Source organism: Haplochromis burtoni, unplaced genomic scaffold (assembly GCF_018398535.1).
Source record: "Haplochromis burtoni strain Fernald_Lab_line unplaced genomic scaffold, NCSU_Asbu1 Contig_133, whole genome shotgun sequence".
Lineage (NCBI taxonomy): Eukaryota > Metazoa > Chordata > Actinopteri > Cichliformes > Cichlidae > Haplochromis > Haplochromis burtoni.
This window is the reverse complement of record NW_024582494.1, coordinates 1323922-1339110: the sequence shown is the minus strand read 5'-3', so window position 1 is coordinate 1339110 and position 15189 is coordinate 1323922. Positions and strand designations below refer to the sequence as shown.

Below are 15189 nucleotides of genomic sequence, written 5' to 3'. Positions count from 1 at the left end.
AAACAGCTGAACATGAGAGGATTGTGGTTTTTTTCCATTGCTTAAGCACTGCTTCCAGCCAAGAGTGATACCATATATGCCCCAAAACTGCAGAAAAAAAAAAACATGAGAGGTTTTTGGACAAAGTTTGTGTTCTCCATTCTTTGAGCACTGGCACCGTTTCAAAAGTACCGGTTTGGCACCGGTATTGGATAAAACCTAAACGATACACATCCCTACTCTTAACACATCGCTGCTGACCTACATTTTTAATCAGTGTCTTCACAATTACAAATGGTAATAAATCCGCGGACAGCACATCCACCGTGCATGTGGGGTCTCTTACCAGCTCATTAGCATGTTTGGACCAGGCCAGGTTGCAGACCTGAGAGCCGGTGTCCATGCACTGCAGCGGCTGCGATGTCAGGGTATTCCAAAATCTAATGCAGCGGTCGGCGGTGCCGCCGCCCGAGGCCAGCAGGCCGTGCTGATGGGGGGACCAGGCGATGGCTTTAACTGCAGCCAGGTGATCGATGTACGTCTGCACGGGACTGAGCGACGAGTGGTTCCACACCAACAGCTAAGACCACAAATCGAACACATCATCAGTGAGCAAAGCAAATCCGTACAGTCTTTGTGGTTGATTAAATATCAATATCATCATAAAAAACAAAACTACCTTGTTGTCATTTCCACCAGAGGCGAGCAGCTGGTGGTCAGTGCTCCACTTCAAACCGCACACTTCCTGCCTGTGTCCCTGCAGGCGCCTCTCTGACTGCAGCGGAGGCGTCCGCGCGTCTCGCTGGAGGATCATACGATCTCGGCTTCCCGAAGACAACTGGTCGGCGTTCCAAGCCAGAGCTCCTGTAATCAGAGTACCTTTAACTTAAGCCTCAGCTTAGATAGTCTTAGTTGCTCCGCTTTAATGACCTCCAAGATGTCTCAACTTTATCCTGGCTGATTTTTCAAGTATTCCTTTAGGATCATTTCTGAAGCCACGATCACACTAACTCACCAACTCTGGCTGTGTGGCCCTCCAAGGCAAAAAGCTTTTTGCCAGCAGCAGCATCCCAGATCTGAACATAGCCTTTGTGAGTTCCCACGGCTACAAGGTTCCCCTAAAACAAAGTGCAAAGCATCTTCTTAATAACAAAAAACAACTAACAGGTTTCTTTGACAGTAGTCTGCTACGTGTACTTACCCTTTCAGACCATCCGACCGATGTGACAGAGTCGCCCTCTACTGACAAATCGCACAGTCTGGTCACCTGAGGACACTTAGCTAGTGAGTCACTGTTGCACAGCACAGCAACAACAAACAGAAATTTACACTCCAGTATCGGTACCTGGCTGGTGCATGCGCTCCACAGGTAAACACACGTGCCCAGCCCCACACTGAGCATATTGAGAGCCGACCAGTCCACCAGGTTAAGATAAAAGTCATCCTGCAGCTCTGGAGCATCCAGGACTTTAAAGGGAATCTTGGAGATCTTGCGAGTTGGCTTCCTTGGTGAACGCAACAACTTCTGACTGCAACAGGAAGTTCAGGTATATCGTGACTCCAAAGTGCAGGGATGATCTCAAACTTTAGAGCTCAAACAGCGCTCCTACCTTTTATTGCTGACGGGTGATAACGAGTAGGGAGAGACGTTGGCGCCGTCTTCTGATGACAAGCTTTTGGTGTTGAGCGAGTACTGAAAAGCAAACGTGCATCATTAGAGCAAACAGAGGTCTGATCAGAGCACAAACATGGATGACCGAGAGAATCTGAGACTTCCATACAGAGAAGAGACTCCTCTTCTCGGGCGGGGACGATTGCAGACGTCTGTCCTCCGTCTGGGGATCTTGGATCTTTTCTATTCCTGCTCCCAACAGCTCATTCTTCAGCAAAGCAGAGTAGGCCAGCCCGTCTGCTACAGCGACGACAGCAGTGATATTTGATGCATGTGCAGGTATAAAAGAATAACAAGGAAACAGCAAAATTTAGACAATTTCAAAACATATTCACCTTTGATATTGTCAGAAGAGGCATCCTTTGTTTTTTTGTTCACAGTCGGTGACTTCTCATTTTCCTGCACATAAATCATGAAGGTTATTGATCAATTTATAACATTTCCACTGTAAATTATTTCACACAACAAACCAAGCAATCATCATTCAAGGGTTCGTCTTCATTTTTACCATTTTAAACATTTGGAAAACAAACATCACAACTTTAGAAAATATGAAACAGGAAATCTGAGTCTTCCCTCCATAACCCGAACCAGCCGACTTACACGACTATTTAATTTCCACTAATTCATGAAGTTGCTGTCAAAGCCCAGAGAGGAGCGACCTCACCAGCTGTGGACACTGAGACAGTTTCCCTACTGTCGGCTATTTTCGCTGCTTAAATAAAACACAGAAATGCTCTGTGATGCTCTTTCAAGAATTTTTGAAAAACTTAAAGTGACAAAACAGAACAAAAAATTTTTCCACAACGTCAGAATTAGAACTTGAACCACTGGGTGTGTCCACACAGCTCTCTTACAAAAACCCAAAACTTAAAACACAGCCTCACGTTGATCCTGTGAAAGTTGATATTCCAGTTTGCCCCCGCTCTGGTAGGTATGAATCGGTCTCCAAGCTTAGTGGGCGAGGACAGTGGTGAGCCGGCAGGTGTCCGACTGTTCTGCAGTTTCTGCAACACAAACATTTATCATTAAGTATGTAAGTTTATGAACACATAGAGGTTTGGTTAGTGATTACGTCATCTAAGATCTAACTTAATAATGTCACACATTCAGCACTGATGCACATCTTTATTAAGTTCCCATACTACAGCCAATGTGGTTACAATATCTGAGTAGATAAAAGAATAATTCTCTACAAGGAATAAATTAATAAAGCAAATTTCAAATCAGATGAAGGGATGGAAAAAATGACACTTTCTCATATTATTAATGATGAAAACTAGGAAGAGGAGGAGAAACTAAGCGAACGACTCACAAAGATGTCATTCTCGGTGTTAATTTGGCGTAGGAGGCGATGTTCATAGTCGGGATCCATCCTGGACCCTGAACCCTCAACCGCAGAGTGGGAGGACACAGCTGTGCAATACAAACAAGGGAGTTAATAAATAAACAAGCAGTTTAATCGAGACAATGTAAAAGTCATCCCATTGTGATAACACTTTCTTTGCAACCACAATCTTTGCCTAAAAGTTTTTATGGACCAAGTTTTGGATATATAAAATGAACGCTGTGAAATTTTTGTGTTTTAAGATATTTAGATTTTACAATAGTCCACCCCCCATCATAAAAAATAAATCAAGATATGTAATTTGGAACCAACACATCAAAAAAATCTAAAGTTGAACAAAAAACAGGCAGTCCTACAGAGTACCATCTGAAAACTCTAGGATGGCGTTTTATTTGTATCACACTATGTGCTGACATTTTTGTTTTTGTCATATTTACTCAACCAGCATCACAGTTGAGTAAAAATATGGAGATTTTGATGAAGAATTTCAAGTTAAAAGTGTTTTACATGTTTTATTTTGCATTACTGTGAAGTTTGACTTTATACTGTTTGGAAATGATCACTGTTTTGCAACATGAATGTATTAGTTTGTGCTCAAACACGGGACTTCACAGGACCGCTTTGACACTTTTAAAGTACCCGCTCCTAACTAGTGGTTCATTTTTATGGTAAGAAAGCCCAAAGGATACATCAGACTTATCTTTAATACTTTGAGCTGTACAAGTTCAAACATTGCCTCAGACTTCAAAGTGTGAACAAACCTGCTGGAAATCCCATTTTTCTAATAAAATTATCTAGAAAAGCATCTTATAAAAGCTTTAAACTTCACAGAAATCTGTATATATTAATACAATTTGGAGCATAAAACTTTTAGGTACATCTGGGATGGTTGAGCAGGAGGACCATGAGAATTATATTGTGCCCACTTTTTCTTTTGTTGCTTTATGTCTGATGGTTCTCAGTCATCCAGGTCATCGTAGTCTAAGGAGCTTGGAAAGAAAAGCGTCTGCACTTCTTTAAGTTGCTTGAAGTTCAGAACTGAAGAAGCTTCTCGGATGAGAGGTGAAACGTCTTCAAGCAACTTAAAGAAGTCCCGACGCTTTTCTTTCCAAGCTCCTTTGGCCTTTTGTTGCTTTGTTTCGTTTTTGTGGTCACATTTCAGGTGGACGCAGTCAGAAAATTTGAGTAAAGACGGGGTTTTTCTGATTTAAGTTTTAAAATGATAAAAGCAAGAAGTTATTTTTAAAAAAAATGTTGTTAAGTCGCCATCTTGAAGTTGTAGCAGGCTAAAAGCAGCAGTTTCAGTGCTCACCTGCTAACTGTGCACTGCAAAACAAATCGGTTACTCAACTTTAAATAAGCAGAACATTTAGCCCCAACTACACCGAATCAGTGCTAGTTTCAAAAGCACTAATTACCTCAGAGTAACAGCACAACTCATTATTAACTCATTAACCAGTTACGAGAATCTAACATGCTTCCGAGATTCGTTTGTAGCTAAATGTCTTCAAAGACGCTTATTTGTGCTAAATTAGAAGCAGCCAATGATAACTACCGTTAGCTTACTTAGCTAAGGGCTATCCGCTCATATTTGTCGGGACAGCATACCTAAAACGAGCCAGCGCCGGCAGACCACCTCCGGACAGAAACAGCGGGGGCAGACGATGCGGACCGGCTATTTAAAACCATTCAGGCTCAGGTGCGGCTTGTTGTTTAGCTGAGGTCTACGTAACATTGCATTGTGGGAGTTTTGTGTCACTCCGGTGACGTACATCATAACACGGAAGTGTCCATATTTATTGCTGCAAGCAGGATGCTGTAAGGTGGGATACTGGAGCCAACTGCCGGGAAAAAGAAGTGTTTTAAAAGTAGTGATCGTGGATAAAGACTGACACGGTTAGGATGTTATATTTATCCCAATATCTGTGCTACAGTTAAAGTGATGTCATAAATTAGTCTCACCAAATGGTCCAGAATATTAAAGGGGAAGCAGTTTAACATCAACATGAGTCGTGCTGGGAACTTCTGATGCAGCAGCTCAAACTTAAATAAAACCATTAAAAGCGAACACCTCCTGCCATTGTGTTTCAGTTACCTGTAATACCCACGTTTCAAGTATAGAGGGAGCACTCGACCCATAGCTGGATAGATGCTCACGGCATACGTCTTTAGAAGAACAGAACAGAATAAATAGCCACTTTATTGTCATTCAGCACACACACCAGTTAGTGCACATCAGAATATCATTTTGGTGCTTTTATTCACCATTGATTGTACAATATAAATAACAAATAAATCTAAATCTAGGGTATGAAAAGAATCTATGTACACTTAAGAATATAAGAGAAATTTATATACATTATTTAAAAAGAAAAGAAGAAAACTTGCACAGAATACTGGGAAAATAAAACTAAAAACATACGTTGCACAGCAAAAATAACAGTATTTAATAACTTAATAACTTCTGACATAATCCTGGCTGGACGTTTGACCACTCTTCCTGCATGGACCAAGCGTAGTCCACTTTCAGTAGGGTTGAGGTCGGGTCTTTGAGAAGGCCATTCCAGATGTTAATGTCAACCTACAACCAGTTTTGATGTGTGCTTTAGATCACTGCTGTGTTTAAATACCCACTTGTGTCCCAGTTTCAACTGTCTGGATGTGGACTGGAGATGAAGATTCCTCCTCTTCATTATTCCATCCACTTTTTGCAGTGTAGCAGTCCCACCCAGGGCACGGTAAATGGTAAATGGTCTGTATTTGTATAGCGCTTTTACTACTCCCTAAGGACCCCAAAGCGCTTTTACACATCCAGTCATCCACCCATTCACACACACATTCACACACTGGTGATGGCAGCTGCATTGTAGCCACACTGTTTGAATTTGTAATTCTTGGAATCTGCAGTTGTTTGGAGACGGCTCCAGAGACTTTTTTCCAACTTGTGTAAATGTACATTTCTTCTTTATAGATATTGATGGAGTTTTTTGGATTTTCACATTGTTCTGAGTATCAGTGAATCTACTGAGTGCTCTCAAGCAAATCCTTCTCATGCAGGCAACAAAAAACTACCAGCTGTAGTCGATCACGACCACCACAAAGAAGGTAATAGAAGTTCACCGTCTCTTTTTTTGTATCCACGTGTCACAGTAAGCAAATGAAAGTATTTTATGCATTTTTAATGAAAGCCGATCACAAACCTCAGTAAAGTCAGTGGTTTCAGCTTCTGAGGATCTACTTTCAAACTGTTTAGAGGAGGGATATTGGCTTTATTGGACAAAGAACGATGAATAAGGAGGAAAAGAGGAAGACCACAGAGAAGATCCATGGATGCAGCAAAGGTGGACATGCAGAGGGTTGGTGTGACAGAAGAGAATACCAGGGATCGAGTGAGCTGGAGGCAGATGATGTGCTGTGGTGATCCCTAAAGGGAGCAGCTGAAAGAAGAAAGACAGGGTTCAGTGAGAAATCAGGGAATCAATAACAAAGTACGAGTACTCTGCTGGTCCTGCGCTGGGAAATTCAGCTGTAGAAATAAAAGCTTCAGCTGATGATCTAACATTATGTTAAGAAGAAATATCCTCTCTGCCTTCATTTTTCCAGCACAAACCTGTAGTGTAACATCTTACTGAACAACAGTCAGTAAATTGGATGCTTAATATAAGGTGGGATTGTGTCTTCACTTTCTATTCGGGCTCATTGTCTGCTACAAACTCTGCTGAAACAAAGTAAGATTGCAGCTCTTCTGAGAAAAAAAATGCAGATGGAGTGACTCACAATGAAATATTTGATCATCTAATCAAATCTGAAGCCTGGTTTTGTTTTAAGAGAGTCTGGGTGTATTTTTAGACCCGACAGCTTGCGTGTCCCACTGTCCTGCTCTAGATGATATTGTAACAGGATTATAGAGTCATAAAGTGAGTGTGTGTGTGTTTGAATGTTGCATGCTCATCCAAACAGACTGCTGAAAGTACTTTTCTGCCACCGCCTCCCTCCATACAGTAAAGTGGCCTTTGAAATGCACAGCTAATGACCATGCAGCAGCAACAAAAGCCTGAGCACTGGGCCTTTAATGCTGCCAATTGTAGTGATGATAATCACACACTGAGCGCAGAGAGGGCTTCCCCCCCCGTGAACTTCACTGTGTGTTTTCTGGTGAGTGGGCCTAAAGAAATTTACCACATCAGACACACAACGTAGTCCTGCAAGTGTGAACGAAGCATCGCATCGCATCACCCCCCCCCCCCCCCCCCCCCCCCCCCCCCCCCCCCCCCCCCACACACACACACACACACACACAAACACACTCTCTCTCTCTCTCTCTCGATCTATTTGTCCCCCTCAGACACACCCACACAGCACTGGCGCCCCCAACTAAATCCCCACCCCTTTTCCTCCCTCCCCCCGTTAGCTGACCTCTAATTATGTCATGCGAAAAAGCTGTGTCCCATTGAAAAGCTCCCTTAATCAAACCCAATTAATTCCGCTTTTTTCCCTTATTATCCTTTGCAAGGAACGCGTCTTTCCAATAAGACTGTTAACTCCAACCGTGGCGCTTTCAGATCTACTCGGGTGCAGGAGCAAAATAATAGACTGCACAATTAATCAATTAGTCATTAGGGATTCAGTTGTTCCTAATGAACACAGTTGCTGTGTAGAAGAGGGGCGTTAGAGATGCCTCAAAGTGCCTCGTCTTTCTGTTTGGAAATGTGTCTACAAGTTGAATTCTTTGACTTTCACCGCTGTACTGCACAAGAAAACACAACTGAAAGAACTTTATGAATTTTGTTACACTACTGATCACGTTGGGATGATGTTTCTGATTCCTGGTTCTTTTAGAATCAGGGAGTCTGGACATGACTGACATATTATCAGAAAGAGTTTCTGTTGGTGTATTTTGGTAGCTGACGTGATCAAAAGACTGGCTTCAGTCATTTAATTAACTTCCTAATATGTCACCTGTGTTCCTGGCAGTGTTGGTCAAGTTACTTGAAAAAAGGAATCAGTAACTATACTTCCCCAAAAAAGTAATCCTCGTTACTTTACTGATTACTTATTTTCAAAAGTAATTAATTACTTAGTTACTTTTTAAAAACACGATTTACAACCTGAGTAGGTGATAAAGCGATAGATCTTTCAGCCCAATTCTACTTTTTCTGCATAATCCATCATACAAAATGTAATCAAATGGAAAAGTCTCTTTTTAAAACTTGTTTTATTAGTTTTAATCTTTTAACTTTATGCATCAAGCAAAATTTAATTATCTGCAACATTCTCTGACTGGAAGAAATTAGTTTAACATTTAAACCTATTTTCTGCACATTCCAGCACATAAAATAAAATATTTTTTGTGTTTACACTCAGTCTTTCAAATAGATGCAAGTAAAACACAGCAGAAAATAAATAAAGTCAAAGACTCAGCGGTCCTGTTTCTTCCCACGCACAGCGGACACTAATGTTTTTGTCACTTTTTATGGAATCAAACTCAAAGTAAGGTCAGTACTTCCACGCTTTAAACGCTGCACGCTCATACTCTCTCTGCACTCATATGATCCATTGTTGATCTGCACACAGCTGTTGTCACGAACGTCGCACTCGCTTACGTCACTGTCATGAGACATTCTCGCAAAAAAAATCACGGTTTTAGTAACGCAGTAACGCAGCGTTCCTACGGGAAAGTAACGGTAATCTAATTACCGTTTTTGCAATAGTAATCCCTTACTTTACTCGTCACTTGAAAAAAGTAATCGGATAACGCGTTACTGCCCATCTCTGGTTCCTGGTAATTGGCTGGTAATCAGTGGTAATGCAGAGTTTGCATGATTAGGTCCCGAGACGTCAACTGGGACACAGAAGAGGACAGTAGGAGGCTTTATTTCACATTCTTTCAGTATGTAGGGGTGCAGGTTATACATATGGTAAAACCTTTGTTAGCACAAAGCAGAGACTTCATATTTATTTATTTTATTATTAATAAATGCCACCTTTTTTTGCACCACTCGTGCCTCAAGACTTCTTCAAACATCTCTTAAATCTTTTTGGTAGCTGATATTAACAGCTGCCCCCTCTTTGGGGTCTCAGTGCGACACACACCCCCATTACCACCTCCTTGGAATACCAGGTGCTGTAAGTTTAGGGCAGGGTGGAGCATCCTTGACTCCTCCAGTCCGCATGCCAAAGCATCCTTGGGTAAAGTGCAGTTGTCCCTGATGGGTTTGTGTGAGTGTGCATTTTACATCTCTTGCATTTAGGTAACTATGACAACAGATGTCATTGTTTATGTTTAATCAGCTTCCTTGTTGTGTAATGATCCAGAAGGATTTATTGTTCCAGGTATCAGGGAGAATTAAAGGTTGTGTTCCTGCTTCTTAATGCGACGCCACATTTGGTGATTTATTGTCTGACATCGAGCAATATGTGGACAAGACTGATTAATCACATGTCCAGATTATATTGGATAATGTTTTGGGTGAGCACATTCTTGTATGTAATACTGTGATGTATTTTTAAAAAGTTAATCTTTTTATCAAATAAGACCAGAAGTAGTGGTTGAGTAAATGTTAGTAGCATTGGGACAGGAAAACGACCCTCTGCCAGAACCTTTTCCCTGCCGATCTGCTGCTCCTTTTCCCATGCTTTCCTTTGTGCCACTCACTGTGGCTCAACGCATGCCTACCCCAGCCCCCGGCTGTGACTGTAGCCCCGACCCGGCCCCAGCTGAGCAGTGCCAGCAGTCCAGCAGTTAGTTAGTGTCCGCTCAGGCCCGGCTCGGCCTCGCCCGGCCCGGGTACTAATCCCTGGTCTGTCAGAGGACCCCACTCTGAACTCATCCTGCAACACAGGAAAACGCTCTAATTGGGGGATTTTCTACATCATTAACTCTGATGAGCACCCACCCCACCCCCTGTCTCCCCCTCTCCACTCTCCCTCTCTCTGCATGTCTCTCACACCCACACTTTTCTCCAACTTAATCTGGCTTCTTCACATTCTCGGCCTCTTTCATCCTTTCGGCAAAAGCTTGACTTTTTTCCCCCTTTTTCATTCAGGATGTGTTGTTTGCTTAATTATTCATATATGAGACCCTGACAGTAAAGTAAAAAGTGTGTAAATAGTGAAAGTCTTACCTGTGCACTTGTTATATTCACAAAAGAGCTAAAAGCCATTTCCACAGTTTGAGGTCCTGTATTACTTTTCTTGGGTAATCCTTTAAAGAAAAAGTACTTACTGACTTTTCAATACAAACTTTGTTCTGCACAAATTTTCCCTTTTAAGTAAAGTGCAAAACATCACGTCACCACATTTTTTTTCTTATAAGGAGAATATGCTGGGATGAAATATCATGACATAAATATGCATATTAAAATGTTGTATCTGTGTATTGCACAGAAAAAACTGTATGCAACTTATTTTTAAAATCAGGATATCTTGCTGAGCTCTGTAACTTGGATCTAATTGCAACACATCTATTTTCATGTTAAGAATTTAAAAAGATCCTGCAAAAACGTCCATGCTTCATCCACTGGCTTATCCATATGGTCCTTGAAGTACGGTCTGCTCAGCCCTCCATCTGTCCAGGACAGTGTCTCACATGCTGAGGAGCCCAGCGAGCACGGCGGCACCGGCCCTCTGTGAACATGTGTTGCAGCGGCTGAACCTTGCAGCCTGCCTGCCTGCCTGGGGGCAATTAGGGAGCCGAGCCCTGTGGTCAGAGGCCCCCCTGGGAAGTCCTGATTGATTGGAGTCTCATCTTCCTAACAGGCTGGCATCCTGCCACAACCCCATGGAAAAGCAGAGAGGATTGAGAGGGGTAAAAAGAAAGAAAACCATGACAGAGAGACAAGGCGCACAAGTGTTTGCAGCAAAAAAAAATGTCTCTGCTCATGTATGTCAGATGACAACGATTATACTGTAGTAATCTTGGATTGCTCTAGTAGTCTTAGGGAGGTTAAAAACCCCACAGTGACTGTGGGAATGAGTGCATAGGTCAACATGAAAGCACTGCAGTGAGAACGCAGAGATACAATTTCTATCAAACTATATTTATTTTCAGTAGATCTCCATTTGTTCCAGAATATGAACATCAACAATCCAGACAAAATCCAAAAGAAATAAAACAACGATATCACTAAGACAGACATAACTAGGGCATGTAAGACAATAAAAATAACTAAAACTAGTGCAATGTTGTCTGTTATCTAACCTTTGGCTTATTCTTGGCCCAAAACATTTATGCTGCAAACTAAATGTCCTGTTAAAACATAAGATAATTCTGGTTTCCTGTGCTGTGTGAGGTCACCATCGTGTAAAACTACATGAAGACAGATGATGAACAGCGGCTGTAACATTACTTATCCCCTTTAGGTCAGACAAGAGTGAATTTCAAAAGTATCCAAAAATAAGGGAAAAAAAGTGGGGTGTGACTTTGTAACAATCTGGGCAGAAATGAGTCTCCTTTTTTATTTTTAACAAAAGAAAAAACACATTTTATATAGAAACATAAAAAATGGGTTTCTGAAATTGCACTTTAAGAGGACAGAGTTTTCTATCTCTCTTGTTCTGTTAAAAATATATAAATTTCAACCTCCAAAGATTTGTTTGAGATGGTACCTGCACATGCAAAAACATTTCAGTGTCACAGTCTTATTTATTTACCTCTACTGTCCATATGAAGCATATTGTGCTCCAACTTTAAGATGATTGGGGCTTAACCCCGTAACAGATGGCATGAGACTAATATTGTGTCACTAATGACCAAAGCAGTAACAATCCATGTTTCCTCTTGTTTGAAAAAGAAAAAAAAACTACAACAAAATGGTTACAAGGGCCTATTTAGTGCAGCCTGAGACCGTTTCTCCCCCTTCTGTTCGGGACAAAGAGGATGCACTTGGATCAATTGTGTCGAACAAAGACTGAACTATGTGGGGTGACGCATCACACAGGGCTCTTTCTGCTGCCCTGCACGTACACGCAGCCACCAACACTGAGCTGCCAACAGGTTTTCTCCTCCAACAGTCACTCAAGCAAAAAGAGGGCTACTCCGCTGACTAGCCTGCGTTTTTTTGTCTACTTCCTCTGCCTTTCTTCTGCTTCCTCCCTTCTTTAAAGCACAAGTCAGAAAAAATGTATCCGTGCAGAAATATTTTTGGTATATTCCCGGTCCCAGTTGAGGTGACCCTTTTCCCACCAGATGAAGATCTCTTAAAGAAGCTTCTCCTCACTGATCATCTTCTTCCAGTCACACCAAGATATCTAAAACATGGACTCGCGTATCTAAACTGCGTAGCAAGTAGAAACATAAATCATAGAACAGGTGGACATAAAACGAAAACCAGCTACACGGCTTTTATAACTAAACAGATTAGTGAGATGAGCAGTGACACTGTAGTGTGTCTTCATGCCTCGATTTCACATTAAACAGAGACCAAAGGTCCATTCACAAAGTCCTCTAAGACTCTGATTTGCAGACCCATGAAAATTCGACAGCTGGACTAATTAGTAAAAACACAAATGTGGTGTAAAAAAATTAGAAAAGAAAAGCATGAGAATGATATTTTGCTCGACTCAAATGATTTGGATAAATGAAAAGTGATGAATAAGAATTCCCGCATTTTGGCAGTTTTTAATGATATAGCGTGTCTTCACTGTTGGTGCACCCAAAGAGCTGCAGCAAAGGCTCAGGCATGAAACGTGCACTCAGAGCCTGTTTGTGACTCGGAAATACTTCTAGGTGTCATAAACCGTTTGTTTCACCAAGAAGACATTTGTTTTTAACGAACCCAAGGCAACAATAGACACCTAGAGATTGGACGAGCAAAAATATCGGAAACTTTTAACCCGCTGAAGGTTTCAGCTGTTTTTTAAGGGGGAAGAAGTAGAAAAGAAAATAAAGTCTCCCCCCCAAACAAAAATTCTTACGTCCTCAGCTTTCACAGTTCAGAATCCGCTTCTTTCACTTAGTGGCGTAGCACGTGACGTGTCACTTCCAGCATTGCTCACGTCGACCGCCGAGCTCGTTAGTCACATGGGTTGCCAGGTCTTGTCCATAGACTGGATGTGTTCCTTGGCTTTCATCCTCAGTGCAGCAATACTGGAGCTGCGCTGGTCCACATCCTCCAAAGGGTACTTTTCAGGGTATGGTGCTGGACACTGATAAGGAGGAGGAGCCATGCTCTGCATCCCCTGACCCATGGACGGATGGGGATGAGTGTGAGGGTGTGGATGAGGACCATGAGGACCGTGAGGACCGTGAGGACCGTGGGGGGTGGAGTTGAGGAAATGGTGGCTTGGGTAGCTGGGCTGGAGGCCTTGAGCTGGACCCATGAAGCCTGGGATACTGTGCACAGGTGTAGCACTGGACAGGGGAGAGGTCAGCCAGGGTTCCAAGGGGAGGGAGTTGGTCATTGGACCCATGCTGGTGTGAACTGGTGCCGGACGGTTGAAAGAGAGCATGGGTGAATCGTGGAGCTTCATGGTGCTGGCGTCCATCTTTTCCTGCCGGCGCCATTTAGCCCTACGGTTCTGAAACCAGACCTGGAAGAAAATGACAGAAAAATAAGGTACGTGTAAATATGATGGAGTGCAGAGTTTTTCATTCTGGGTAGGGAAATATACTCGAATATACTCGACAACACTGGGGGAGTTTTTGAATGAATACAGCCTTTCACGTAGTGTGAATATGAGATTTTATTCCAGAATAATGAGAATATCTCTAAAAAAAACCCAAAAGCACGACAGAAACGTTTGAAGTGCTTCTTAGCAATCTCTGAAATGGTGTTGCCTTTAATGCAGTTCACGTTACCTGAACTCGGACTTCGGGGAGGTTCACCTTCATGGCGAGCTCCTCGCGGCTGTACACGTCTGGGTAATGGGACTTTTCAAAGGCACGCTCCAGCTCGTGCAGCTGGTAGGTGGTGAAGGTGGTGCGGTTGCGCCTGTGTTTCTTCTTGGGCTGCTCATCCTTGCTTGGGTCCGGAGACTTGCCTTCATCGCTCTCTATACTCTTCCTCAGCTCGCTCAGTTCCTGATCACATTTGTTTGCAAATAAGCCGGAGTCTGTGGAAGAGCCCAGGAAAAAATATTGTGAGTTTTTATTTCCTCCACATGCTTTTTGACTGGACTAAGTGAATGAGAACTACAGTTTAGAGAGAAATACAAATGGAGAATGCAGTTTCCCACTTTCCAGTAGAGCAAACATTAGTTTGACACCTGCAACAATAGGCCACTGTAGGTCAGTGAAGCAAGCAATTCCCTGTACCTCAATGAAGCTCCAAAACATTCCTAATCGGATTTAGGAAGCTTTTTCCAGTGTTTACTTTTCTTCAAAGTTAAAAGGTCTTTAAAAAGAAATTTGAAAACCACAGTTTTTATCACCATGCTCAACAGCCACTCTTAGATTGTTACCATTTTTGGCTAAGCTCACAGCAGATCTGAAAGAATCTATTTCCCCCGTGCAGGAGAGCCAAAGCACGGAAACGTCCCGAGTTCTGTCCGTCTTTAGGATCACAGATTACTGACAAGCTGGTGTTTACAGACACTACAAAGCTTTCACTGGCACTGTTCCTCCTCATAACCCTCCCCGTCAAACGATTCCTCTCTCAATTCTTCTTCCTCAGCTCTATTTCTAATCGAATCAACGTGCATATTCATCGACAGTATACAGAAACATGGGAGAGGCCACAGGGGAAAACAGGGAGGTGTATCCAGACCAGCCAGCAAACTGATTTAGCTAAACAAAGTACAGAGATGATGATCCAGGAATAAAATAATCTACTCGAGTTAAGAGTTAATAAGTGCCCAGCTTGGATCTGACTCAAAGACTTAATTTCATTCAGGATGTTAGATAAGTTGCAAATCACAGACAGTGGGTTAAGCTGATTTTAATTAAGGGCTAATTTTGTATTTAGGTAAACAATAGAAACATCAGTATCATCAGTATCTCTTACACCAACTAACATATAGTGAGACGAGCAAAAATCTCATTTTTTTTATGAGCTTTCAAAGCATTTCTGTTATATTCAGCAGTTACTCTACAGAGCAGCACAGGTGTTTATCTAAAAGTGTAAAGGTGATGGCTGACATTCGCCATATTTTTGCTCTGTTTTGGTCTCTATCAGCCCTCTAAGGAAGTATTCAGCTCTTTGCTTTAACAGATGTAACTGTATCAAATGTAACTGTATCAAATGTAACTGTA

At 42.1% G+C, this 15189-nt stretch overlaps 2 protein-coding genes across 6 annotated transcripts in view; both read right to left on the bottom strand.

Moving 5' to 3' along the window:
* Positions 1 to 4760, bottom strand: part of LOC102300113 (fizzy-related protein homolog) — an 8567-nt gene extending 3807 nt beyond the window's left edge. Inside the window, exons 1-11 of one of the 2 annotated variants that reach the window (XM_005930916.3) lie at positions 4608 to 4760; positions 2967 to 3067; positions 2539 to 2658; positions 1987 to 2050; positions 1761 to 1891; positions 1590 to 1672; positions 1325 to 1508; positions 1181 to 1246; positions 995 to 1097; positions 659 to 843; positions 326 to 559 (exon numbers count right to left, since the gene is read on the bottom strand). In XM_005930916.3, the coding sequence (XP_005930978.1) occupies positions 326 to 559; positions 659 to 843; positions 995 to 1097; positions 1181 to 1246; positions 1325 to 1508; positions 1590 to 1672; positions 1761 to 1891; positions 1987 to 2050; positions 2539 to 2658; positions 2967 to 3026 (1230 nt within the window). In that variant the 5' untranslated portion in view covers positions 3027 to 3067; positions 4608 to 4760. The remainder of the gene's footprint in view (positions 1 to 325; positions 560 to 658; positions 844 to 994; positions 1098 to 1180; positions 1247 to 1324; positions 1509 to 1589; positions 1673 to 1760; positions 1892 to 1986; positions 2051 to 2538; positions 2659 to 2966; positions 3068 to 4607) is intronic. The other variant, XM_005930917.3, reaches the window with a different exon arrangement.
* Positions 4761 to 10762: 6002 nt separating this feature from the next.
* rx1 (retinal homeobox gene 1) overlaps positions 10763 to 15189 on the bottom strand; it is a 13729-nt gene continuing 9302 nt past the window's right edge. For 3 of the 4 annotated variants that reach the window (XM_005930921.3, XM_005930922.3, XM_014336382.2), the window contains 2 exons: positions 13798 to 14051; positions 10763 to 13529 (listed from right to left, as the gene is read on the bottom strand). In XM_005930921.3, coding sequence (XP_005930983.1) covers positions 13017 to 13529; positions 13798 to 14051 — 767 coding nt within the window. In that variant the 3' untranslated portion in view covers positions 10763 to 13016. The remainder of the gene's footprint in view (positions 13530 to 13797; positions 14052 to 15189) is intronic. The other variant, XM_005930920.3, reaches the window with a different exon arrangement.